A 25,890-nucleotide genomic window follows, 5' to 3' on the forward strand; every position below is an offset into this window, starting at 1 on the left:
TTGGCATTATCTTTGTCTTTTTATGCTTTTAAGCGGCCAATTATGGCCTCTCAGGTTCGCGCGCGCCAGCTTCGCGCGCAAATCTCAGAGGCCATAAGACAACTCGTTAGAAAATGCCGTTATTGTCGTTGTTAACGCTTCATCATCCTTTCTTCAACTGAGATAGAAAGGTAGTGTCCCTTTTCCTGGGGTTGGGAGGGGGCGATCAAGACGGCATCGCTCAGCGGGGGGTGGGGGAGTAGGTTGGTGTTGGTTCTTATCGCGAAATTCGCGAACCCTGCGATTTTTTTTATAACGTAAGCATTTCTATACTTCCCCAACAAGAAAAACCATCCGTCCGTCAGTCCGTACCGCACGATATCTTTCAATATAGAACCCGCAGCAGCGAGTGAATTCACCTTCGTGCTAGCTCTCGCTTCAAGGCTTCAACGCGACCGAAGCGGCGAGAACACTGCGCTCACGAAGCTTTCAGCTTATGCCGCACTATGCGCTTTTCGCAGATCACTTTCAAGATAGGTGTGCGCGCGTCTGTTTTCAAAGCGAAGTAAACGGTGAGAACACAGCGCGTGAAGTTTTCAGCAGTGGGCACACTCTGTCCACAATGCAGTTCGCTTTCAAGATACGGTTCGCGCGGCCGTGCCACAAGCAGCCGCCGCCGGAGAACGGTTGATAATGGTTCGTCGCGGATGAGGAGGGCTAAAGAGCGATAACGGCTCAAAACGAACGGAACGTCACCAGCGCGTCTGGCCCCGCCACCTGCAGTACTTTGCTTGCGCTGCCGACCAGAGCAGCCCGTGTCGCGGCAGCGCTGGCGCTTATACTTGTCGGATCAAGTCTCATAACATTGATGACGACATGGACTGCGTGTCGATGAGGAAGAGTCACAATGCTTACGCACACTTAGACAAATCCGAGAGGAGTTCCTGTGTGATTTTTTTTACCGGAAATGTACAGTCAGCGGTGGGACCCAGAGTTGACAATGCCTGTAAGAGGGGTGCCAAGCTTTTTTTCTTTTGTGAGAGTCTTGCCCAGCTCCCAAAGATCTGCTCAAGCTAAGACTTTCTGATGGCTGTATGTGTTTTTTTTATTGTCGCATGCCCTCGAACCGCCACGAATCCTACAGTGTAATGGCATTAATGCAGTATTCACGTCCAAAGGGAAATGCAGCCGTTAATTGGGCTGCCTAAGGTTTGCGGCCCGGCGGCAGCTGCCCTCCCGTCCCCCGTTTCCGTTGACAAGTTAGGGGGAGGGGTCTAGAGCAATCTTACACCCCCCTCCCCACAGTGGCGTAACCAGAAAATTTTTTCGTGTGAGGGGGGAGGGGGGTCCCAATTGACCGTGGAGGGGGAAGGAGCGGGGCCATTGCCATAGCAGCAAAAATTTTACTTTTAGTGAGCGTTACAAGTGCCCGGTGTGCCCCACTTGGCTACGCCGCTACTAGCGCCCCCCCCCCCCCCCCCCGCAATCGGCGGAAATCGAGCTATCAGAACGTGCATGACACGCATGCATGACATAACATGAAATACATGCCGCGAAGCTAGCATGGATGTCGTCACATCATCATCATCATCAGCTTATTTTGACGTCCATCGCAGGACGAAAGCTTCTCCAGCGATCTCCAATACCCCTGTCTTGTGCTAACTGGTTCCACGTGTTTTCAAGTTTCCCGATTCCATCACGTCCACATTATTCTCTGCCGTCCTCGACTGTGCTTTCCTTCCCTTAGCACCCATTTTGCAACTCCAATAGACCAGCAGTTCTCTCCCTTACGCATTGCAATGTCTGCCCAGCACGACTTCTTCCTCATAATGTCAACCAGTATATCAGCTATTCCCGTTCGCTCTCTAATCCACATCGCTGTCTTCCAGTCTATTATCATCATGCCTAATAATTTTCATTCCATCGTTCGTTGCGCGGTCCTTAACGTCTTTCCAAGCTTCTTCTTTGGTAACTTCCAAGTTTCGGCCCCATACGTTAGTAACGTTAGAAAGCAATGGTAAGCAGTAAGCTCCCTGGTCATGATTTAGTAATGCCTGCCGTAAGCTCTCCAGCTAATGTTTTATTTTTGTTAATTTCCTTGATCAGAGGCCCCTGCGAGTAATTAAGCTCAATAAACGTATTTCTGCGCAGGTTCTAAAGGCTGACTGCCGACCATGACATTCGTTCTCTCGCCACGCTGCGGGACATTACTTTTCTCTTCTGCATACTAACTCTCAGTCAGACTTACACTTTCTTCGACATGTTCCTCAAACGTTTGTTGCAAATAGTTTGCAGTGTTGCTGAGTATGCCAATGTCATCTACGAACCGTAAGTTGGTGAGCTATTTACCGTTAGCCCTCACTCCTAACCATTCCCAGTCTAACTGGTTGCACACCTTTAAGTATTCAGTGATAGCATTGTAAATATTTTGCTATTGATCATATGAAGCCTTTTGCATATATCTAGCTATGCAAAGTCTGCGCGTTAGTGTCATCCGTTCAATATCAACATTCGTGGGAAACTTCATTTTTGACCACTGTTCGGAGCCAGTGCGCTGCTGCCTAGGTGCCCCGATCTAATCATTCCAGCAACCTGATTCAAGCGCAGGTAGCGCGCGTTTCATGTACAGCCAATATCAACGCCTTAACTGGCAATGTTCATTCATCATATACTGTAAGCTTGTTCACTTACTCCCTTATAATTAGGGTGTAAATTAGAAAGACTGGGGTGTTCCAAGGGTGTTTTCTTGTTGAACACCCTTTTTCGTTAAAAAAGGGTGTTTCAAGGGTGTTTACAAGGGTGAAAAGATGAATACACCCGCATTACACCCATAAGGGTGTGAAAATTTTTAGAGTGTAGGGGGGCTCGGGCTTCTTCAAGCGAAAACCGTTCGCTTTTTGCCTGAGCCTACCCACATCATAATGATGTAAATAAAAACTGACTTGACTTGACTTGCTTGCCACCTGCTTGGCCCATGACCAATGCCCTGCAGTATTTATTTAATAAATTAAATACGCATTCAGAAAACATGCTTCCTGAGTATAAGGGGAACAGTATGCTTTCGAATTCGCAGGGTAGTTCATCCGTCTTTCAGAAGGAGAGATGACAAGTTCTGTCGAAGACATAGGACGGAAGCACTGACCAGAACCGGATGCGGTGACGCACTACAAACATCCCGGAATTCAAATACATGTATAGTGTACTCTGCCGTGCTGTTCAGTGGCTCGAATCGTCTCCACTGGCACGCCCAATGGCACAGGTTCAACACTGAGCGTAACAGGTCGAATACTACGGAACATATAGACACAGGGATTATCCCTCCACTAGCCATTGGCAGGTGTTCCTCGGAGTATCCAAGCTGCGTTACCACATTGTCACTTACGCACACGCTGAACAAAGGGCTCTACCACAAGAATCTTAGGTTACGGTTTGTGGGGCTTGTCTCTAGACACAAGCAACATCAGGCAGAACCCGCTTACGATTAATGTCGACGTTAATGCTATTAGCGCTAAAGCAACATATCGACACGCCGTATCGCCACTGAAGACGCACGAAGTGGCGATCTCGCTGTCAACCACAGTGCCAAATGAGACCACGACACAGTACATATCGTTGTAATCGTTGCACCTTAGTGACAACTCGGTAGTGTCCATAGTATATCCCATGGCTGCAAATTCGTTGCAATGGCTCTCCATCAAGCGGCTACGCTCCACCGGAGGCGTCTGCTGTGGATGCGTGGGGCAATATCATTTTATTATATTTAAGTCTTGGCACATATATTCTGGAGGACTGAAGGATAATGGGCATATACCAATACCACATACGCAGCATGCCAAGTGTCCTGTATTAAGCGAAACAGCAGGTAGCTGTCTGTTCGGGTACATGCCCAGTCATCCAACTTGTTTGTTCGGCAAGACAATGGCCAGCACAATACGTTGTAGCCTAAGACGTCTACATGTATCCACAAATATAACCGGCGTGAAAACCACTACGAACGCCAAGCATCAGGGAAGAGGTAACGAAAGCTTCGGTTGAAAAACCGCGTCCCAAGAAGCAAAACCTGAATTCACGGCATCGTGGCGTTGGCGTTCGCCGTTTAGCCTATTCTTCTATATAGTTTGATTGATGACGTCTTTGTTACGCAGGCAGACAAACCGAGTAGGTAGGCGTCTACATCAGACATGGTTTACAAAGCCCTTAACCAAGCAAGCAGTGACGTATAGGGCTCGTGACATCAGTTGCTGTGGCCTGTTTTGCGCCCTGTGAAAACAGTGGAGTGCTATTGACGCTGACACCTTGACCACAGGCGATTTACACACGTTGTCCGCACCAAGCAAGACTTGGTATAGCGTTAAAACATTATGAAGTTCCTTGGAACTACTTTCTTTGAAAACAGGAAATATACCAAACACATCCGACTAAGCGCAAGTTTCCAATAAAAGCCGTCTGTCGCTGTCGCATGCTTATTTCTAACCTTTCGGAAGTATTTCATTTCAAGGGCATGCCGTCATATAACATGTTTCCACGTTTTGCTTTATGAAGCAAGAAAACTCTTAATGCTCTCATGTTCAGTGAGTTAACGCCGCCTTCGTTACTCTCCTTGTTTGGTTCACATTATCGTTGTGTGCGCTGGCAAGAACCATTATCTACTTGCGAGCTGCTTAGGGAATGAATAGCTCTAGCTTCCGAAACACTGCAGGTGCTTATTAAGACCGCATACAGCTCTGTCACGCACAACTATACCGTGTCCTTGGGCACAGGGCGGCGTCGCTCTTTCGACAAGGCGCGCCCGCGCATCTCGGTCTCCGCATGCATCATCCCGCTCGTGGGCGAACAGGCGCGCCGCGTGCACGCCTGCGTTAGCGATTCTCCTTTGGTTCTGTAGCTCTGACAACGTGATTTTTTTCCTCCCACGGAACTACGGAAGCTTGCCATACCTGCTTTGGTGCAGATACTACGAAGAGTGAATTTGAGACACAGATACCTAATGGTATAGCTAATGAAGGAAAAATGAGACATCCACCCAAACGTAGCTAAGTGCAACAAAGGAAACCCATACGGGTTCCTCGAAATACAAACTTCGCAGTTGAAGAAAAATTCATCCTGGTTCGGGACTCCAGCCCGGGGCCACCACCTTTCCGGGACAGCCGCTCTACCATCTGACCTAACTTAGTTACTACCAACTTAACTACGTTTGGGCGGATGTCTCATTTTCCTTTATTAATTACTTCACTCCACCTTGGGGGTTTCCGCAGAACTATTACGTCATAATGGTATAGCGTCGTGGTATATATAAGAAACATATGAAGAGTGCACCAAAACTAAGCGACACTATCCGTCACTGATTGCAGGCGTAAAAGAGTTTATGCATGCGCTCCTGCTTATGCCACTGCCCCTCATGGGCAGATATGTAGCTAAAAAGGAAAACTTTCTGAAAGTGTATTTGCGACTACATTTGCGTGTGTGTATGTGGCACACACGCACGCACGCACATGCACGTGAGCACGTGCGTGTGTGTGGACGTGCACTCATGCAGGCGGAGGTGGGGGGCGCCAGGGCATTACCGAGTGGTGTACTCACCATGAAAGCGTTGTTTGTTGTCGGTTAGCTTCGTGCTTGCCTATATGAAACCATGGACTTTATGAAAATAACCCAATTTCTTTTAAATAATGTATTTCTTCAGGCAAAATTATGAAGTTTAAAAGCGAATATATTGCGGCTTCACAGTATTATTTGGCACTGTGTCTCTGCGTGCGAATGTTAACCGTATAACTCTTGCGTTCGAAATACACTTCACATATTCAAAAGGTTGCTTTAAGAAAACATCATGCAAAATTTATTTAGCACTGCAAAAACGCGATTAAACGATATAACATGTTTGACAAGTCTAATTTTGAAACAAGCTTTGAAGCAAATCTTGGGACACGTTTTCAAAGATAAATAAACCTGTAAAAAAAACCTGTTGCTTTTTTGTTTAATGCCCCGTGAAGAAACTTTGATTATTTGCTCTCCGTTAGCACAACAAGGTGGCTGTTTCTCCCGCCTGGCGGACGGTCTACAATTTCGAGAAACTTTTCACGCATGTATCCATGCGCAGCGCCAGCGACGTGCCAAATATCATGTTATGCGAAGAAAGAACAAGGAACGCTGCAGTGAGGAAACGCGGCAGCAGCAGCGAGCGAATGGGCCTTCGTATTGCCGCTCGCATCAACGCGAACTAAGCTTCGAAAACACAACGCGGCGCGGACTCTCGCCTGCTGGAGTAAGACGCGCCCCCACATCTTCCCTACCCTCCTCCCGAAGCATTGGGCGCGACGGAATGCGGCGCGCTTCCTCCCCGCTTTCTTCCATTGGGTGCGTGAGATTGAGCCGGGATCGCCGGCTCACCCTCGTACGCTTTCGCTCCCACGTACAGAATATGGCGCGCGGCGACGATGTTATTGCCCTTGGACTTTATACAGAACATCGCGGAAACGCCGACGGCAGAAATGCGCGTGTGTCCATATAAATGCTATCGCAATAAAAAAAAAGTTCACTTTGTGCAGCGGTGTCGTAGCAAGCACGGCGAGCTTGGCACTAAATGCGTTCGCCGCCGAAACGGCGCCTGCCTGCCTGCGCCGAGTGGCATAGCAGATGGTCAAAGCCCAAGTTTTTCGATTGTGCCACTTTGTGCACACTTTCACGCGGCCGCGTTGTTCAGTCAGAACACCTGCCAAAAATGGGCGACGAAGAACAAAAAGAAAGCGGAGCGGAGCCGAGCGCTTGTACAACGACAGGCGGCGTCCCTCTGCAATTGTGGTGGGATAGCATTGCACACTGACGAGAGGAGCGAGAGACATCGACAATCAGGTCGCTTCTGTTCGAGCGGAAAGACGCCACGACGAGGAAGCAGGCTCCCGTTGTTTGTGTGCTGCGCCTGCACCTGTTGCACACCGCATTTCAATTTTGCGACTGTGCTGGCACGAGTTCCACCACATCCGCCACGGTGGCCCATAGCGGCTGTGGCGTTCCGCTGCTAAGCACGAGGACGCGGGTTCGATCCCCAGCCGCGGCGGCCACATTTAAGGAAAGAGGAGAAATGCAAGGTCGGTCGTGTACCGTGAGAGTGGATGCACGTTAAAAAAAAAATCTAAAGTTATCAAAATGAATCCAGTTCGCCACTGTGGCGTGCCTCATAATCATATCACGCTTTTGGCGTGATATGATTATGATATCGTTTTGGCGTGATATGATGAAGGCCGGACCCCGGCCGAAACGTCAATAAACCGCTTCATACGCGCGTCTACTTCACTGTGAATATTTACCCGGACCCAGAACTGCTTTTTTCCTATATATATATATATATATATATATATATATATATATATATATATATATATATATATATATATATATATATATATATATATATATATATATATATATATCTGGTTATCTTTCCTTCTTCTTTCTTTCACACTCTTGGAAGCATGCATGCACTGACCGAATGACTGGAGCAGCGAGGGCTCACGACGCCGCGGCAAAGGCGTCGCGCCAGGTGACGGGCGCCGGATCGCGCGGCCAGCGAAGCCCTCATCCCGGCAACTGCGCCGTCGACGAGAGTGGGCGTTGCCAGCTTTGGCTCTCGCAGTACATGGCTGGCTCGGCAACAGATCGCCGCGCGATAGAAGAGGCACCCGACCGCAAGAGTTCCCCGCAGGCCCCCGCGATATGCATGCGGAAGCGTTTCGCACTCTGCATTACTTTCGCCGAAGGTAAAAAAAGTAGTGGAGGGTTCACCGCGGCCCTGTCGTGTATCGCCGCGAAGCAAGAACGTGTCACCACTCTGTCGTTGCCATCCACCCAAAGTGCATAGGAATTTTGAAGCGGTTTTCTCAACACCGCAAAGGAGTACGGCGAGTGTATGAATGCAATTGCAACGTCTGCGGCGGTGAGCGCGAGCGAAGGTGGAATAACGTTCAAGACGGCGGTGATCATTCTCCTCCTCCTAAGCGGCACCAGCGGTATCGGGAAAAATCCAATTGTTCTCACTACTATCTTGAAATAGACTGAAACCCGGTCTCTTCACAATACCTGGGCCGCGAGGTCATGACTCTGTCCGCGATTCGCGAGTGATCGAAGCGATGCTACGTTTGTATTGTCACCAGCATCGGCCGATAGTGAGCAGTGCTTGAGCAGAAAGGAATCGATAAGCAGTAATCTTTTCATTCTAACGGGCCTGTGTTCTATGTTTGCGCGTTCAACTCTGTGCGCAGTCAACTCACAAGAAATAGCGAGACAAAGGAACTGACTGCAAATGTCTGTAATCTCTCGCGAACATACTGTGCGAATTAGTGGATGCTGAGTTTCTTTCCTTTTTTGCGTTTTGTTAGCTGGCTTATGAGAGTCTCTTTCTAATAGAATACTTTGTGTATTTTATTATTGTTTTGCTTACTGCTGCGCATAGATACAGAGCTCAGAAGAGAGCAGTTCGCCATACAGCAAATGCCCAGCATGATGGCCATACTCGAGAGCTGTTTTCCCCCCTTAAAATTTGCCCCCTGCAACGTTTTTATAATCTTGACCTTGCTCTAATATGCCAAAAATACTTCAGATGCAAGAATGGAATATCTTTTCCAATTGTGTAACCTTACTGCGCCCATACTTACCTCGTATAAAATTAGAGAAAAAGCAAAATGGCTGTCACCTTTTTTACTTACCAATTATGGGTTCAGTGGATTATCATATGGCGTACCAAGCTTGATCAATAAAACTGAAAAACATGGCATTGACAGAAACATTTTCCAGGGGTGCAATAAAACAGTGTATTATCGAAGACCTGCCTTCGGAACAGTAACATGTTTGTTTGCATAAGAAGGTAGTATGACTGATTGCCTGTAGTGTGCTTTGTTTCGAATCCTTGAGTTATCTTTTACATCTTTGAGATACAGGCATTTGCATTTTTAACATTTTTGTACACACCCGTAGTTATGTTGTTTCTGTATGTAACAAAATAATACCATCCCCATTTACTATATATTGGCAATCCTCGTAATGTATACCAAACCTCTACTTCATTGCCTGAAAAAAGTTTTGATGTGCTTTTTGTAATTTTTTCTTGCCTTCTTTGTGCAAAATTATTACAGTGTTTATATCTTTATGCGACAAAACGCCTTTTGTTCAAGTAATGTAGGTATTTCGTAATTTACATATATATTCTGAATAATCAGTTTCCTTTGTATACTACTATTCTGGTTTTGTAGTTGCTTTAGTTATACCAATTGTTATATATTCGAACTAAGACGTTACTTATGCAATGTATTCATACGTTTCTTTATTTGGCTGCCAAGGATAGGGGCAAGGACCATGTGAAGCTGCTACTCAGCAGCTTTTTGTTCTTGTCTTCGCGTTTGTTATGTGCAGATGCTGTAATGAATGCCAAATTTATTTATTTATTTATTTATTTATTTATTTATTTATTTATTTACTGATGCAGCCCGAATGTTGTTTTTTATTTTTCGTTTCGTGGCATAGTTCGAAGTGACAGCTTGCTGTATCTTTAGAAGCTGTTTTATTTATTCCGCAGGCTTTTCTTTTTTTGCACTCAAGCTCACCCCTTTAGCTCACTGCTTCATAGGAGTTTGATTTCACAAACAAGACTGCACGTGGTAAAATAGGAAACAGAAAGCAGCTCCGTTTCCTGTTTCACCACGTGCAGTCTTGTTCGTGAAATCATACTTTTCATGTTGAGTTTTATTTCCGTGTAGTCACATCTAAGTTGATCATGTTTTTTTAATCTTTCCAATTTAGTGTGGCTTGGTATCCATCTTTACTTAATTCGGCGTGTACTGTGGTTCTCTTCTCATTTCATGAAACCATGCCCATAATTTACTGTGGTTCTCTTCTCATTTCCTGAAACCATGCCCATAATTTTCGTTCCTCTAACAGCTGCCTGGTGCTGATAGGGCATTATGTTGTCTTTTTTTTTCGTGCGTTTGGTGTTTCGTGTGGTAGTGTGAGCTGTTATTTTGCGTCTCGGCGCTTACCTTTAACGAAGATCCCCTATACCTCGCGAAATGTGAGGGGATGGGGTTTTTATAAGATTGCCTTAACGAACGAAATTTCCTTTGGTATTTCAGGGCGTGTGTATGTATATCTACTGTCTTCATCGTTTCGCGCTGCTTAAATTGCAGTGCGTATGATTATTTGCAAGTGTTGTTTTGAAGTTTATGCAGGCATAAAGCTAAGCAAATAAATTTATTAAGGATGGCAGCCGCCGAGCTTCTGAAACTTGACGAACTTGCCTAGCGCTAATTGATTTTTCGGTGAGTGTAGTAGAACGTGACCTGCGCTTTCGCTCTGTTTACGACACTGTTGGCAGCTTCAAGCACGGTGTTGCCTGCTAATATTACCAGAGGAGAATATGGCGCTGCAGTAAACACTCGAAAGCGGTAATGGCGGGTAGCACGAGAATCGTTTTACACAATTTACAGGATGTTCGTTGTTGTTGTTGTTGTTGTTGTTGTATAGCGAACATGTCGCTCATACCCACAATGGGGAATTGGCCAAGAAATGGCTGGATTAATTCTAGTTGTAATCAGAAATATATCTTGAGGACTGCTACAGGCCTCTAAGACCCATCTTACATTGGATATTGTCATTGCCCTGAATCTTTTTCAGAACTAGCTCAGAAACGATTACTCAAACTATTCATCTTGTATATGAAGTCCATCGAATCATCAACATCGTTATTATTATCATCATCTATGTCCCTTGAAAGAGCGTAGGTTAGGGCGTGTTGGTTCATAACTGAGGTTTCTTTTAGCGCACGAAAACGGACGAAGGACAGTGGCAAGCGCTGTGTCCGCGTCTTGCCACTGTCCTTCGTCCCTTTTCGTGCGCTAAAAAAACCTCAGCTATCTATGTCTACTGCAGGACGAAGGCCTCTCCCTGCGATCTCCAGTTACCCCTGTCTTGCGCCAACCGATTCCAACTATATACCCGCAAATTTCCTAATTTCTTCACACCACCTAGACTTTTGCCGTCCTCTACTGCATTTCCCTTCTCTTGGTACCCATTCTGTCATCCTAATGGTCCAACGGCTATCTAATCTGCGCATTACATGGCCTGTCCAGCGCCATTTTTTTTCTGTCGATGTCGATTAGAATATCGTCTATACCCATTGGCTCTCTGATCCAAACCGCCCTCTTTCTGTCTCTGAAAGCTATGCCTAGCATTCTTCGTTCCATCGCTCTTTGCGCGGTCCTTAACTTGTTCACAAGCTCGTTAGTCAGTCTCAGAGTATCTGCCCCATATGTCATCACCGGTAAAATGCACTGATTGTATACTTTCCTTTTCAATGATAACGGTAAGCTCCCAGTCAGGAGCTCACGATGTCTGCCGTACGCGATCCAACCCATTTTTATTCTTCTGTGAATTTACTTCTCATGGACCACTGTGTAGTTACAGACAACCTTTGAGTGCGTTTAGAAATCCTCTAGATTGCATGAAATTCCAAGATGCAGCAGCAACATGAGAAAGTACTACACGTAGTTTAATCTCCATCTCAGTGTCTGGGGGATGAGATTCGGTGTTTACGAAGGAAAACATGAGGACATGGTTACTTCTTCCGTATACTCGGAGAGGCAGCTTTTCGCATCTAACCGTGACGCGTCATTCCTATGCAGGATGAACCTTCGTGTCGGCAGCAAATGTATATTGGCTAATGCCAGCTTTTCTGCCACCAACTTTTGTACGAAACTCTATGTATGGAATTCAAGGGCGGACGCCCCGTGCTTTGATTCGCCAATAAGAATGTTCACAGCGCGCGCAAAAAAAATGAAAAGGAACGCGTTGATGAAAAGGAAAAGAACAAGTTCGTACTGAATACATCGAACTGATTTTGTAGTGACTCGACGCACACGTACACATAGAAAGCGCGAGTAACAAACGCATATTGCATGGATAAGAATGTGAAGATAAGGGAGCTACTGTACACAATATGGAGAGTCCCGATTGTGCGCTCGCTAAGTGCTCTCGATACGACGCAGATAACGTTCCTACGTGACGTCATAGCGTGCGAGTAATATGAAAAGGAGTCAGGGAATGGAGACAGCTGTACCGCCACGGCGGGCGCAAGGTCGTTGAATGGAGAGTCTCGTCGCAGACAGAACAGAGGTCGCGGGCGACGCGTCTGCGGGTGAAAGCAGACGCGCTTTCTGCCACTGAGGCAGCACTGCGCTCGGTTGGGACGCTTGAAGTATGGAGCGCTGGCGACGTCTCTTTCGTCCGCGCAATAGTTGCCCGTCCTGTGGACGAGATAGTTGCCATGTTCACAGCACGTTATCCTAATCCCATAAACCACTTCGTGCTGCAAGTTTGGTCAGTTTGGTCGTTTTGCAGAGCTGCGAAACATGCCAAGAGGTACGCTACCTTTTCAAGATAACGTAAAATAAGACTTGGATGCGTTATTACAACTAGCATGATAGGAAGCGCAAAAATTTATCCTGGTGTGCACAACTCCGCAAGATAGGAAGGACCATACGAAAGAATACCAACATAACCAAACTCCACGTTCACTCCACGTACTGCAGGTTCTCAACGTGGCGAATCGTGAGTGATAGCCGGAAGACTAGAGATAAACTCGTTCGAAGGGAACACGCTTCCGACAATAATACATGCGAAGGGCTTCGTATATGCGTTCCTTTTTACTATTTTATTGAGACATGTTTGATCAATCAGTGTCGTATCACACGCGCGCGCGCGCGCACACACACAAACACAAACACACACACACGCACGCACACACACACACACACACACACACACACACACACACACACACACACACACACACACACACACACACACACACACACACACACACTAGTAGTTTTTATTCGTCAAATAAGGCGGCCAGCACAGGCGTTTGCACGTGTGGCGTACCATAATGGCAGCGCCAAGTTACAATCTAGAAAAAAATAACAACAAAAGGGGAAGAGTTCTCAGTTGTTACGTTTTAAGCCAGGATTGAAGTACGCGTTTACCTTCCAGATTTAGGTATGACCATGCCTGAAAGGTAGTATAAGCACAGTTTTGACAATCAGCGGAACATACGACGTTCATTCGCAAAATCGTTATATTTATTTCTCGAGAACGTTGGCATGCAGCTGAATGTCGGGGGTCAATTTCACGGTTCATCAATCGCGTGACTGGTGAACGCATGATCCGTATACATAACAGCGTAAACATGCGTGCCGAGTGCCGCAAAGGCTCTTGTGCTACGCTGTTCCTTTTGTTCGATTAGTTATGTAGGCAAGTGATTCCGGAAATGCGCCACACCGGCGATGTCTTGCCCAGTTAGACCAATTCGCTCATCGCGGGTAGAGCAAACCTATCGTCATATGGTAAACCTTCAGCCGTCGTGCGTTGTGCGTCGAGAGGATAGTAGATACTTCTAAAACGAAGGAAATAAAGCAACGTAACCCCAATTCAAGCCACAAAATCACTCTTTCGCCGATGGCCAAGAAGGGTTCCCAGAGGCCCAAAGTTCCACTTCGTTTTCACCCAGTGAGGCGGAGTTCCGCGTTTAGGAGCAGTTGCGCAGGGTGGAGCGACATAATTTGCATTGGCATCCATAATTTAGTGATTTTCGCCATAATCGAAAACATAGTAAAGATCCTTCAAACTAAGAATTACTTGGCCAGTGAACTTGAAACTTCCGCCTCTCTACAAGCGTTGCTTCGAACACGGCTGAGGTGTTCGCTGTCATGCCGGACAGTGTTTCGTTGCCTGCCAGCCATCTCGACCCGTATTCACAAAAAGGCCCTTTCGCTGGAATTGTTCGTAATCGAAAATTCCAGCCAATCGTGATGCTGGACATACATTAGTGAAGGCTACTAGCTAGTGGGAAAGAGCACTTACGACCGAAAAGCTTTGTAAATTCGGCCGCTGGCCCACAACGCATTTCTGTGCTCACCTGGAGCTACGGTGCTGCGTCGAAGTTTGACAACGCGCTGGCACGCCGCTCCTGGTTGCATGTCTCGCGCTCTTCCTGCGCCTCGCTGATCCAGCGCCAGTGAGTGCACGTGCGCCGGCATCGCCGCTGCCGCCAAGCCGTCGGAGCGAGTCCGTCTCGTTCGCCATGGCTCGTCGCAGTCCGCCAGCGAGCAACGCGTGCTCGCGGTCCCGCACACACTCGGCCACGCCGACGTCCCTCCTCGCCGGTCTGGCCCGACGCGCTTCGCTAGCGGCGGCAGCGTTGGCCGGCCTTCTCCTCGACGCGGATGACGAGGACGATGCGGCGCCGCTTTCTCTCGAGCGATGCCGCGTAGCGGCGCGGCGAGCGCGCGCCCCACCGAGGTCGTGCCGTCCGCGTGTTGCCGCCGACGAGAAGCAGGGACCAGATGGCCGCGAGGTCGCATGCGGCTGCCTAACGAGCGCATGCGCTCGTTATGCTCGCACTAGCGCGCGATCGTCCGTCCGCCCGCTTTCTCTCGCGCTTTTTGCTCGTTCGACCAATATCATTTTCTCTGGCTGTGTCTTTTGGCCCTGTCTCAATTTTCCGTTAGTTTGCTAGCTGCCCATTCAAGGGCGCCTGTATCATCTGTAGCATCCTAACGCTCCCCTTTCAGGGTGCCTCAATCGCTCGGTGCCAGGAACCATTTCCACGATCTCCGACAGTCATGTTCAGCGGCCGCTTCTACAAAACGTAACTTACGCGAGGATAAGCTTTCCCGCGCTTCGCGCAAGTGAAACTTATAGGTTTCCGCACAATAAACTGCCAAGGGAAACTTCCGCTACTCGTTTAAACGCCTTGCCTGTAGGTAGACGCCTTCTTTTTCGGCAATTTTCTGCAGCTTATGTGAAGGATTTCAATCATGTATATTGTTACCGGTGGACGAAGCGCTCCTAGATACGTGGTGCCCGATCTTCCTAGCTTTGAGGGGAACGGTCTGGGTTTGTTGAGACGCAAAGGGCCTAGGCGTCTGGCTTTTTTCGTGATGCAAATTATTCGTCTCTTCCTTTGCAGGCCCTTTGCTCCGGTCGAGTAAACGGCGCCTCCGTCCATGCGCGCTTGCTTGTTGACCTATCGTTGTTTCGCACAACGCCGACGAGAAGCGTTGGACAGAAGAGTGCCCCACTTATGCTACGCCCTCTAGCGCTCCGGCAAACAAACAAGAGCGTCCGGTAGCGCTCGCAGCTCAACCAGGAGCCTCGACTGCGTCCTACGATACAGTACAGGGGAGTTCTTTGTTACGACTTGCCTGGTCCTCCTGTTATCCTTGTGGGACGCTGTGGCTGGGGAATGAAGAAGAATCAAGAGTTAGTGGAATGGCTAAGTGCTTATATTAAGATTTTTGAAAATTATGCCAAAATTATCCTGTTGGGTGACATGAATGCCCACATGCAGGATCTAGATGGTTATACCGACAACGACGCGTAGATAATGCTAGATCTCTGTGAGCAATGTCACCTCTTTATCGTGAATATGTTGCCTAAGTGAGATGGCCAGATCACGTGGGAAGGCAGAAATAGGCAATTGGCCATCAATTACTATCTGATCGCAGAATGAATTTATGACAAGTTGAGAGAAATGGTCATGAACGAGCAAGGGTATAGCAGCGTAGGATCGAGTGACCATAAACACAGCTTTTTGAAAATTGTATATGTAGTTGGGTGCAGTGGCGTACCAACTATTTCTCAAGGAGTAGGGGGCAAACTACAAACGATCTGACCTCTCTATCTCATATATACAAGCGGGTGCAGCGGTGGCGTAGAGGTGGAACACCCGCCTCGCGCGCAACAGGTCCGTGGTTCGAATCCCGGTGCCGCGCAATTTTCCTCCGGATTAAAAAAAAATCCGCGTGTTGATAAAATTGCATAAACAGGCCTGGAGTGTGGCCTGATCCCGGTGACCAGAACCGGTAGCGCACTCCCTCACCAGAGCAGGATTGGTCACCCGGGTGCAGTACTTGGCTACAACCTCCTATATGAACCCAACAATCAAACCCCGGCCCTCAGTCCCCAGCAGCTGCGAAGCAACTGACCACGGCGGCGGTCAGACTTGCGTCGCAGCAGCGGGTGTTAAGAATCCCTGGCTCCGGACAGGCCGCCATTGGAATATGAACATGGCAACGTTTAACGCTAGAACCTTGTCTAGTGAAGCGAGTCTCGCAGTGCTATTGGAGGAATTGGAGGGTTCAGGGCTCAGTGAAGGGTGTGGGGTCTGATGCGGGATATCTCACACCGTACTCTTGGGACAAAGGAACGACAACACAGTAGTGCAAACAGTCACAAGGGCATTTATTGCACCTTTCATACATCAATGCCTGCTAGCCGAGTTGCTATCCACAAAACATGCCGATGGGCGCGCGACAAGTCTAGAAGTCCGACTTACCGCGACCGGAAGCGAGCGAATATGTTCGCCCCATGCTGGATCCCAACGCCTGGTCGTTCGCGTGTATAGTCACGCGAATCGTGGCGCGTTCGAAGGCGGCCACGCGAGGCGGTCTCGCAGATGCATCGGTCGCCGAGCGCGCGGGATGTCCGCGCTGCTTCGGCGACCCGCCGGGGAAGAGGGCTGCTGCCCGTGCAAGCACGTCTGTCCCGCTGCCTCTCTGGAACCCAAGAGAGCGCGCCTCGTCTCCTCCGCCGAGGGTAACCCCGCAGCCGCGCAACACTAGCGCCATCTCTCGGAGTGCGCTTTAACCACATCACCGCGCTGACGTCACGCAGGCCACGTTGCGAAGCGGGACCACAGGAGACGCGCTATGCGGGAAAAACATCAGGGGAGGCGCGAGGGTCGCGCATTCCCACATCCCCCCAACCTTAAATCACTTCTTATTCCGGCGAAACATGTGACACGGTCTAACATTAACCCGTGCTTCGCGAACAGGGTGGTACATGCAACAGTGATCGCGCTGAGGAAATGTCCACACGCTGTCCATAGCATGCGAGCCGACATTGTCCTTGGGTACACCGCTGGCGTACGCCGGTCACAGCAGCGGCTTTGCAGCCTCGACGGCACGATCCCAGGCCAGGACTCCGGAGACGACGACGCAGTAGTCGGTACGAGCAAGCGTCGCTCGCGCCGACTCGCCCTGCTGGCGGGAGCCGCAGTAGCTGTCGGTGACCGCCGGCTCTTTTGTCCGCCGCCGAGGGTTGCGAGCTGGATACAGGAGGCCGCCGAAGTCGTCGCGCCGAACTGGCCACAGCATCACCATCGCCCGGGGTGGCTCGATCGTAGTCCGGGCAGCAGCGCAGACGATGTGCAGGTGATGGCAAACCAGGGGTGACTCCAATCACACTGCGTAAACTCAACACACTCGGCAAACACTAAAGTAGTGCAAGGGAGAGGAATTATGCATGCGCATCGCCCACGTGGTATGATGTTCAACTCGGCTAGCAAAAGATCGGGCAGCTATACTCAGATGCTAAGTTCACGTGAACGAAGCTCGCTTTCTTGAGTCGAACGAGTATTTCAATTCGTGCGAGGCTAAATAGAATGAGGGAAGCAACTTGCAACACCTCAACGCCACGGTCCACCAGGTTGTGTCCCTCCACGTGCGACAGGCAGCTTCATAAAGCCTTAGGCCTAAAGCGTCGCTTCCCTGACAACAACCGGCATCCAAAAACAACACCCAAGATGGGCGCAAAACCGGCAGCCGCGAGGAGACGTCAGCTCTGTGAGGTGGTCCTACTCCGCTCGGTGCACACAGCATCCGAGTTGACGGCGCCCACCGTCCCAGACGGTGTCGGAGCGCCCGGTGCCAGGCCGCAATACCAGTCAGCCCGTCGTGGCACCCGTGGCCCGCGGCCACCCGGCTCCCAGAGCCGCGACTTCATCCGAGTCAAAGAGATAGAAGAAGCTATTTACATATTTACATAGGAAATTCGGACCACCCACGAGGCTTCCGTACTCACTCGCTTCAGGCTTGCCACTGCTCCGCGGGCGCTCAGCCTCGCTCTCCCAGGATGCAGACCACGTGGCTCTCGTACCAACGAATGCCATTAAAAAAACACTTGCGAAAAGGCTTAGTAAGTTGACATGTTCAAACACACTACAGCCACCGCCGCCTCGCTCAAGAAAGCACGCCGCTGACACTAGCGATCAAAAATCCACGCTAGGCCTACGCTTCGGTTCAAACAAAGGTCTCGAACGAAGCAACACTTAAAATTATCGTCCCATGCCCCAAGAGCCCCACGTTGGGCGCCAGATGTGGGGTCTGATGTGGGATATCTCACACCGTACTCTTGGGACAAAGGAACGACAACACAGTAGTGCAAACAGTCACAAGGGCATTTATTGCACCTTTCATACATCAATGCCTGCTAGCCGAGTTGCTATCCACAAAACATGCCGATGGGCGCGCGACAAGTCTAGAAGTCCGACTTACCGCGACCGGAAGCGAGCGAATATGTTCGCCCCATGCTGGATCCCAACGCCTGGTCGTTCGCGTGTATAGTCACGCGAATCGTGGCGCGTTCGAAGGCGGCCACGCGAGGCGGTCTCGCAGATGCATCGGTCGCCGAGCGCGCGGGATGTCCGCGCTGCTTCGGCGACCCGCCGGGGAAGAGGGCTGCTGCCCGTGCAAGCACGTCTGTCCCGCTGCCTCTCTGGAACCCAAGAGAGCGCGCCTCGTCTCCCCCGCCGAGGGTAACCCCGCAGCCGCGCAACACTAGCGCCATCTCTCGGAGTGCGCTTTAACCACATCACCGCGCTGACGTCACGCAGGCCACGTTGCGAAGCGGGACCACAGGAGACGCGCTATGCGGGAAAAACATCAGGGGAGGCGCGAGGGTCGCGCATTCCCACAAGGGCTCAGTGAAGTTAGGAGGACAAATGAAGCATGTACAGTGCTAAAAAGCTGGCACGTCCTGTGCTACCTGGGCTTAGCGGAGAGACAAGAACTAACAGTCGGATTCCTGATTAATAAGAATATAGCTGGTAACATACAGGAATTCTATAGCATTAACGAGAGGGTGGCAGGTCTTGTTGTGAAACTTAATAAGAGGTACAAAATGAAAGTTGTACAGGTCTATGCCCTGTTAGGGTTGGCGTCTGACACCACGTGGCGACAGGAATTTCGCCCGACCTTCTACCAGAATTCGTCGAAATGAGGGTTGACTTCTCCTATCCTTGCTCGGTAATGCAGGAGGAGCGGCCCCTTTTCTGTGCCTGTCACGTGACATCGACGGAAGCAAGATCCCGCCCACACTTGTAGAGAGCCTATTTAGGGGCTCCGAAATGTGCTTTTATATACTTCATGCTTTTCTTATTTTCTTGCAACTACCTTTAAATAAACCGTGCAAGTTTCGCACTAGCAAATCGTCTCGCCCTTGCTCGGTCGCCATAGTCTACCGGATGCCTGCAGCCCGCCGACAACGCCACGCTACCTAATAAGTAATGTCGGTCGAGCTTCGATAGGCAGGCGCCGCTACTTCTCGGCAGCAGTACGGTACGCTACCCTGGAGTACGGGACAGCCCCTACATCCAGTCATGATAACCAGGAAGTCAAAAGCTTCTATGAAGACGTGGAATCGGCGATGGGTAGAGTGAAAACAAAATACACTATACTCATGCGCGACTTCAATGCCGAGGTAGAGAAGAAGCAGGCTGGAGACAAGGCAGTGGGGGAATATGGCATAGGCACTAGGAATAGCAGGGTAGAGTTATTCGTAGAGTTTGCGGAACAGAATAATATGCGGATAATGAATACCTTCCTCCGCAAACGGGATAGCCGAAAGTGGACGTGGAGGAGCCCGAACGGCGAGGCTAGGAATGAAATAGACCTCATACTCTGCGCTAACCCTGGCATCATACAAAATGTGGACGTGCTCAGCAAGGTGCGCTGCACTGACCATAGGATGGTAAGAACTTGAATTAGCCTAGACCTGAGGAGGGAACGGAAGAAACTGGTACATAAGAAGCCGATCAATGAGTTAGCGGTAAGAGAGAAAATAGAGGAATTCCAGATGAAACTACAGAACTGGTATTCGTCTTTAACTCAGGAAGAGGACCTTAGTGTTGAAGCGATGAACGACAATGTTGTGGGCATCATTAAGGAGTGTGCAATAGAAGTCGGTGGTAACTCCGTTAGACAGGATACCAGTAAACTATCGCAGGAGACGAAACATCTGATCAAGAACCGCCAATGTATGAAAGCCTCTAACCCTACAGCTAGAATAGAACTGGCAGAACTTTCGAAGTTAATGAACAAGCGTAAGACAGCTGACATAAGGAAGTATAATATGGATAGAATTGAGCATGCTCTCAAGAACGGAGGAAGCCTAAAAGCAGTGAAGAAGAAACTAGGTATTGGCAAGAATAAGATGTATGCGTTAAGAGACAAAGCCGGCAATATCATTATTAATATGAATGATATAGTTCAGGTGGCTGAGGAATTCTATAGAGATTCATACAGTACCAGTGGCACCCACGACGATAATGGAAGAGAAAATAGTCTAGAGGAATTCGAAATCCCACAGGTAACGCCGGAAGAAGTAAAGAAAGCCTTGGGAGCTATCCAAAGGGGGAAGGCAGCTGGGGAGGATCAGGTAACAGCAGATTTGTTGAAGGATAGTGGGCAGATTTTTCTAGAGAAACTGGCCACTCCGTATACGCAATTCTTCATGACCTTGAGCGTACTGGAATCTTGGAAGAACGCTAACATAATCGTAATCCGTAAGAAAGGGGACGCCAAAGACTTGAAAAATTATAGACCGATCAGCTTGCTGTCCGTTGCCTGCAAAGTATTTACTAAGGTAATCGTAAATAGAATCCGGAACACCTTAGACTTCTGTCAAGCAAAGGACCAGGCAGGATTCCGTAAAGGCTACTCAACAATAGACCATATTCACACTATTAATCAGGTGATAGAGAGATGTGCGGAATATAACGAACCCTTATATATAGCTTTCATTGATTACGAGAAAGCGTTTGATTCTGTCGAAAGCTCAGCAATCATGGAGGCAAAACGGAATCAGGGTGTAGACGAGCCGTATGTAAAAATACTGAAAGATATCTATAGCGGCTCCACAGCCACCGTAGTCCTCCATAAAGAAAGCAACAAAATCTCAATAAGGAAAGGCGTCAGCCTGGGAGATGCGCAATTCACAATAAGTAGCGACGCACTGGAAGTGGCAAGGGAATATATCTACATAGGGCAGGTAGTGACGGCGGATCCGGATCATGAGACAGAAATAATAAGAAGAATAAGAATGGCCTGGCGTGCGTTTGGCAGGCATTTTCAGATCATGAACAGCATGTTGCCATTATCCCTCAAGAGAAACGTGTATAATAGCTGTGTCTTGCCAGTACTCACCTACGGGGCAGAAACCTGGAGGCTTACGAAGAGGGCTCTACTTAAATTGAGGTCGACGCAACGAGCTAAGGAAGGAAGAATGATAGGTCTAACTTTAACGGATTAGAAAAGAGCCGATTGGGTGAGGGAACAAATGCGAGTTAATGACATCTTAGTTGAAATCAAGAAAAAGAAATGGGCATGGACAGGATATATAATGAGGAGCGAGGATAACCATTGGTAATTAAGGGTGACGGACTGGATGCCAAGGGAAGGGAAGCGTAGCAGGGGGCGCCAGAAAGTTAGGTGGGCGGATGAGATTAAGAAGTTTGCAGGGACGACATGGCCACAACTAGTACATGACCGGCGTTGTAGGAGAAGTATACGGGAGAGGCCTTTGCTCTGCAGCGGGTGTAACCAGGCTGATGATATATATATATATATATATATATATATATATATATATATATATATATATATATATATATATATATATATATATATATATATATATATATATATATATATATATATATATATATATATATATATATGAGAACGACAGAAAGCTGAGCTAGTTGGTAAGGATTTATTATGCAAACTAGAAGTTAGGCGTGCAGACAGGACACAAGAGCAGAGAAGTGGACAACACGAACGCCGACTATCAACTGAAGGGAGCACAGAGGCGAAAAATGAAAGAAGACACAAAACTCATCTGCGCATGCTCAGGAATGGTAACACCACGTGTCAATCGGGTACACGTGCCGGTCTACGTGAGAGATAGCTGTTAAGGCACTTAATCTCTTCCTTATGTAAAGTAATCGAAGGCTGACTCACGCACGCACTTCCACCATTATAGATATGCCATGCCTCTACCATAAGACGCGTATCTTCATTCTTATGCCTGTACAGTATCGCGCATTCATCTAACTTTGGCTTGCAGTTACAATCTCGGCAATGTAGCGAAAGATTAGAAGGCGATCCACCGGTTAACGACCTTTTATGCTCCATTAGCCTCTGATTGATACACCGTCCCGTTTGCCCTACGTAGAACTGGCCACAGCTAAGGGGAATTTGATATACCACACCCATACGACATTCTGTAAAACTGTTGTTCTTATTGTGCTTCACTGGACAAATATCTGTTCGTTTTTTGCCTTTAACCCGCTCGTTCTTATTCTGTACGGCAGCGCATATCTTACCTAGCTTATTGGGAGCAGTGAAAGCAACATTAACATCATATCTACTAGCAACTTTTTTAAGCCTGTGCGACACTGAATGAATATACGGAACAGCCACTACTCTTTTTTTGCGATTACTGCTTTCTGTAATTACGTCCGTCCCCCTCGACACCGACTTCTTTAGGCGCTCAGCTACAGTGGCCACCGCTACATTAGGATAACCTGCTTCTAATAGGCGCTGGACCTGCGCATTAAAACTGGCGCTCATTTTGTGCATGCAGGATCTTGTGAGGGAAGACTTAAGGCACGACATGGCGATTCCGTTTTTTACTAATTTAGAATGCTTGGATTGAAAGTTTAGCAACGGCTTAGCAACGGCTTAGCAACGGCTATATCAACGGCTATATCTTTAGCAACGGCTATATCAACGGCTATATCTTTAGCAACGGCTATATATATATATATATATATATATATATATATATATATATATATATATATATATATATATATATATATATATATATATATATATATATATATATTTCACAGAGAGAGAGAGAAAGAACGAATTACTATTGCAAAATTTCGCAATTTCGCCCGAGAGGCGAAACATCGATTGTTATAGCAAATTCCAAATTAGTAGACAGTTAAAATAAGTAAGAACGGTTGTTTTATAGACCGCTTAGTAACTCGCTTAGTAACTAAATTACCAGGCATAGTCGAAATTTAAAAATTTAGATTATGGAGTTTTGCGAGCCAAAGCCACTTTCTGGTTATGTGGCACGCCGTAGTGGAGGACTCCGGAAATTTCGACTACCTGGGGTTCTTTAACTTGCACCTAAGTCTAAGTACACGGGTGTTTTCGCCTTTCGCCCCCATCGAAATGCGGCCGCCGTGGCCGGGATTCGATCCCGCGACGGTGGTGGCGGCGGTGGTGCAACCACCACCGCAGCCTTTATCGTCTCTGTTCCTTGAGAGAAAAATCTGAGTGCCTTGCAATGTGTTTAGAAATCAGTGGGTAACGATTTTTCAAGGGAATTCACAACACGGGCGTAGACGGTTAACGAACGTTTCGGTGGCTGCCGACACTTTTCGATGCATTCGTAAATCTGGAGAGCGGAGTGCAATATGACCTGTTCGAGGTAGAAGTCATTCGCCCACATTGACCGATACATGCAAACATTTTTATCGGACGACGTTATGGAACAAAGTGAAACGGACGACAGTGGTTGTCCAACACTCGATACCACCGTCGAGTGTCGATACCGTTAGTCGATACCGTTACCGACACTATTACAGATGATAATACCGATACAGTTACCGAAAGTACTACCGAAGGGAATGTTGAGTGTCGTAGTACCACCATAGAAAGCGGTAGTGAAAGTAGTAGAGGTAGTAGTGAAAGTAGTGATGACGAAGGTAGTGAGGATGGAGAGGAGAAAGATGAAGAAAAAGAAACAACACCGAATTGAAGAAGGAGGAGGACGACGTCGTTGTCGTAGCTGCGAACGAAGAAGGGGCACCCCTCCCTCCTACTAATACTAATACGTGCGCAAGGAACGTACGCAAGCTTTTGAGTCTCACGTACGTCCGTGAGACTCACGCAAACCCTTTGCGTTCTGCGCAGGCGCACTGCTCACACGTAAGAGCTCTACGTACGCGAAGCCTTTACGTGCGGGAAACTAAAACTGTCCAGTAATCGTCAGTGTTCGCGATCGACGATGCGACTACGGGCGTCTTGTCGTGACTGCAGCCGATACCACGAACGAACTCGCACCTCGTATCTTCTGACACTTACAGGGCACAGTAGTGAGGAGTTGTGATTGCGTCGAGTACTTCGACAGGCAACAAGAAAGGTTGAACGTCTCGGTCCCTCCGGCTTCTATGAGCGCCACGTTCCTCATTGCCGATTGCCGTCACGTGCGGTTGGTGCGTAGTTGCGGCGTAACGATCGAACAAGTTCTTATTCCCCACAGAATTTCTTTCCGGCCTCCTCCTGATCCACGCTCATTGCATGCTTCAGTCCCGTTTAATTCACTTCTGATTAATATTATTTTCTTATGATAGCAAATACATGGACACTATAGGAGAATTTTGACCGTCGTCGTCGGCGTTGCCATTCGGCTCCCTATATATGGCGTTAATTATCTTAAATATTCTCAAACTATTAAATATTAGACCTGCAAAACGATATCAATGCTCAAACATGACAGTGATGTAATTTTACTGGCACGGCTCTTTACGGGCAGCGCGTAGCTAGTGGTGCCTGTGTGATGCTACTACAAGCTCTATACACCGCGTCTTAACGCTTTTAAGGGTTCCAGAAATTTTAGTGTACCCGCGTTAGTCGAATCTGCGTATGCTTAGGATACTGTCTGAGGACTTCAAACACAGTGCTAAACCCTTGCTATTGAGGGCTTGCCTTTAAGAAGACAAGCCCACTTGTCGAAACATTGGCTCCTGCTTTCACCTTGTTCTCGTTTTGCTCATCGTCCTTAATAACAGCAGTGATAGGAGAACGCGTGTGCGTACCTATCATCACGATGACCACCGATCAGGACAATAAATTTGTTCGTACCTTTGTTCAAAATTCTGTGTAAATTCTTTGTCTTGTGCTAAACAGCTTCGCTAGTCATGCGCATTCACAGAGTGCAATGGCGTAAGCAGAGTACGTGCCTAGAGGCAGAGTCATCTGCAACGTGTTTTTTTTTTTTTTGCATTTCGCCTTCATTGGAATGCGGTCGCCGTGGCCGTGATTTCTTCCCGCGACCTCGTGTTTAGCAGCGCGATGCCTTAGCCAAGTATCAAGCCAAGACAAATATCCACCGTGGTCCTGTAGTGACAAAACCACGGCGGCTACTTGTCTTGTCTTGCAAACACTGGCACAGACCCACTATGGCGCATTGGCCAAGGTGCAGGCGGTTTCCAGCATGTTTACAATCAAAATATACACTACATTTGAATAGTAGAGCGCGGGAGTAAAGAAATGCAATTTAGAAGTAAAAAAGAAAAACTACTATTTAACTGCAGTATTGGTTAACAGGGCTAGCTGCTAACCTATACAGTGGCGTCTGCCGCAGGCACCATCATTATTTACAGAAACGTCTTAACTGCTGGCCTCCCAAGAAAAACTTCATCCTGAGACGATTCGCGATTGTCGTATTCATTCTGTTATTGTTTCAGTCGTGTCATCGTTGTCGTGGGGCCAGCATCCGCTGGTTCGGTTGGCCTTTTTCTTTGAGTGGGTGCACTGTAATTTCGTTCCGACAAAGCCAGAGAGAACAATTAAACAATTATAGCTACTTTACTAGTCGCTCCCGGTAATGTGTGTATTGTTGCGCAGTACGTTATACTGAATCATACGTATAATGTGCGTTTACCTATAATGTCCTTATGATTTATTATTCGATCGAGAATTATTTCCAATATTTTGTTGTCTATTT

At 48.0% G+C, this 25,890-nt stretch overlaps 2 protein-coding genes across 2 annotated transcripts in view; one reads left to right on the forward strand and one right to left on the reverse strand.

The window, feature by feature from the left end:
- Positions 1–14,258, reverse strand: part of LOC135919833 (connectin-like) — a 78,507-nt gene extending 64,249 nt beyond the window's left edge. Inside the window, exon 1 of the mRNA XM_065453783.2 lies at positions 13,937–14,258. Coding sequence (XP_065309855.2) covers positions 13,937–14,103 — 167 coding nt within the window. The 5' untranslated portion in view covers positions 14,104–14,258. The remainder of the gene's footprint in view (positions 1–13,936) is intronic.
- LOC135919827 (uncharacterized) overlaps positions 1–25,890 on the forward strand; it is a 167,889-nt gene that overhangs the window by 130,011 nt on the left and 11,988 nt on the right. The window lies entirely within an intron of this gene.

This window comes from Dermacentor albipictus, chromosome 4 (assembly GCF_038994185.2).
Source record: "Dermacentor albipictus isolate Rhodes 1998 colony chromosome 4, USDA_Dalb.pri_finalv2, whole genome shotgun sequence".
NCBI classification, from domain to species: Eukaryota; Metazoa; Arthropoda; class Arachnida; order Ixodida; family Ixodidae; genus Dermacentor; species Dermacentor albipictus.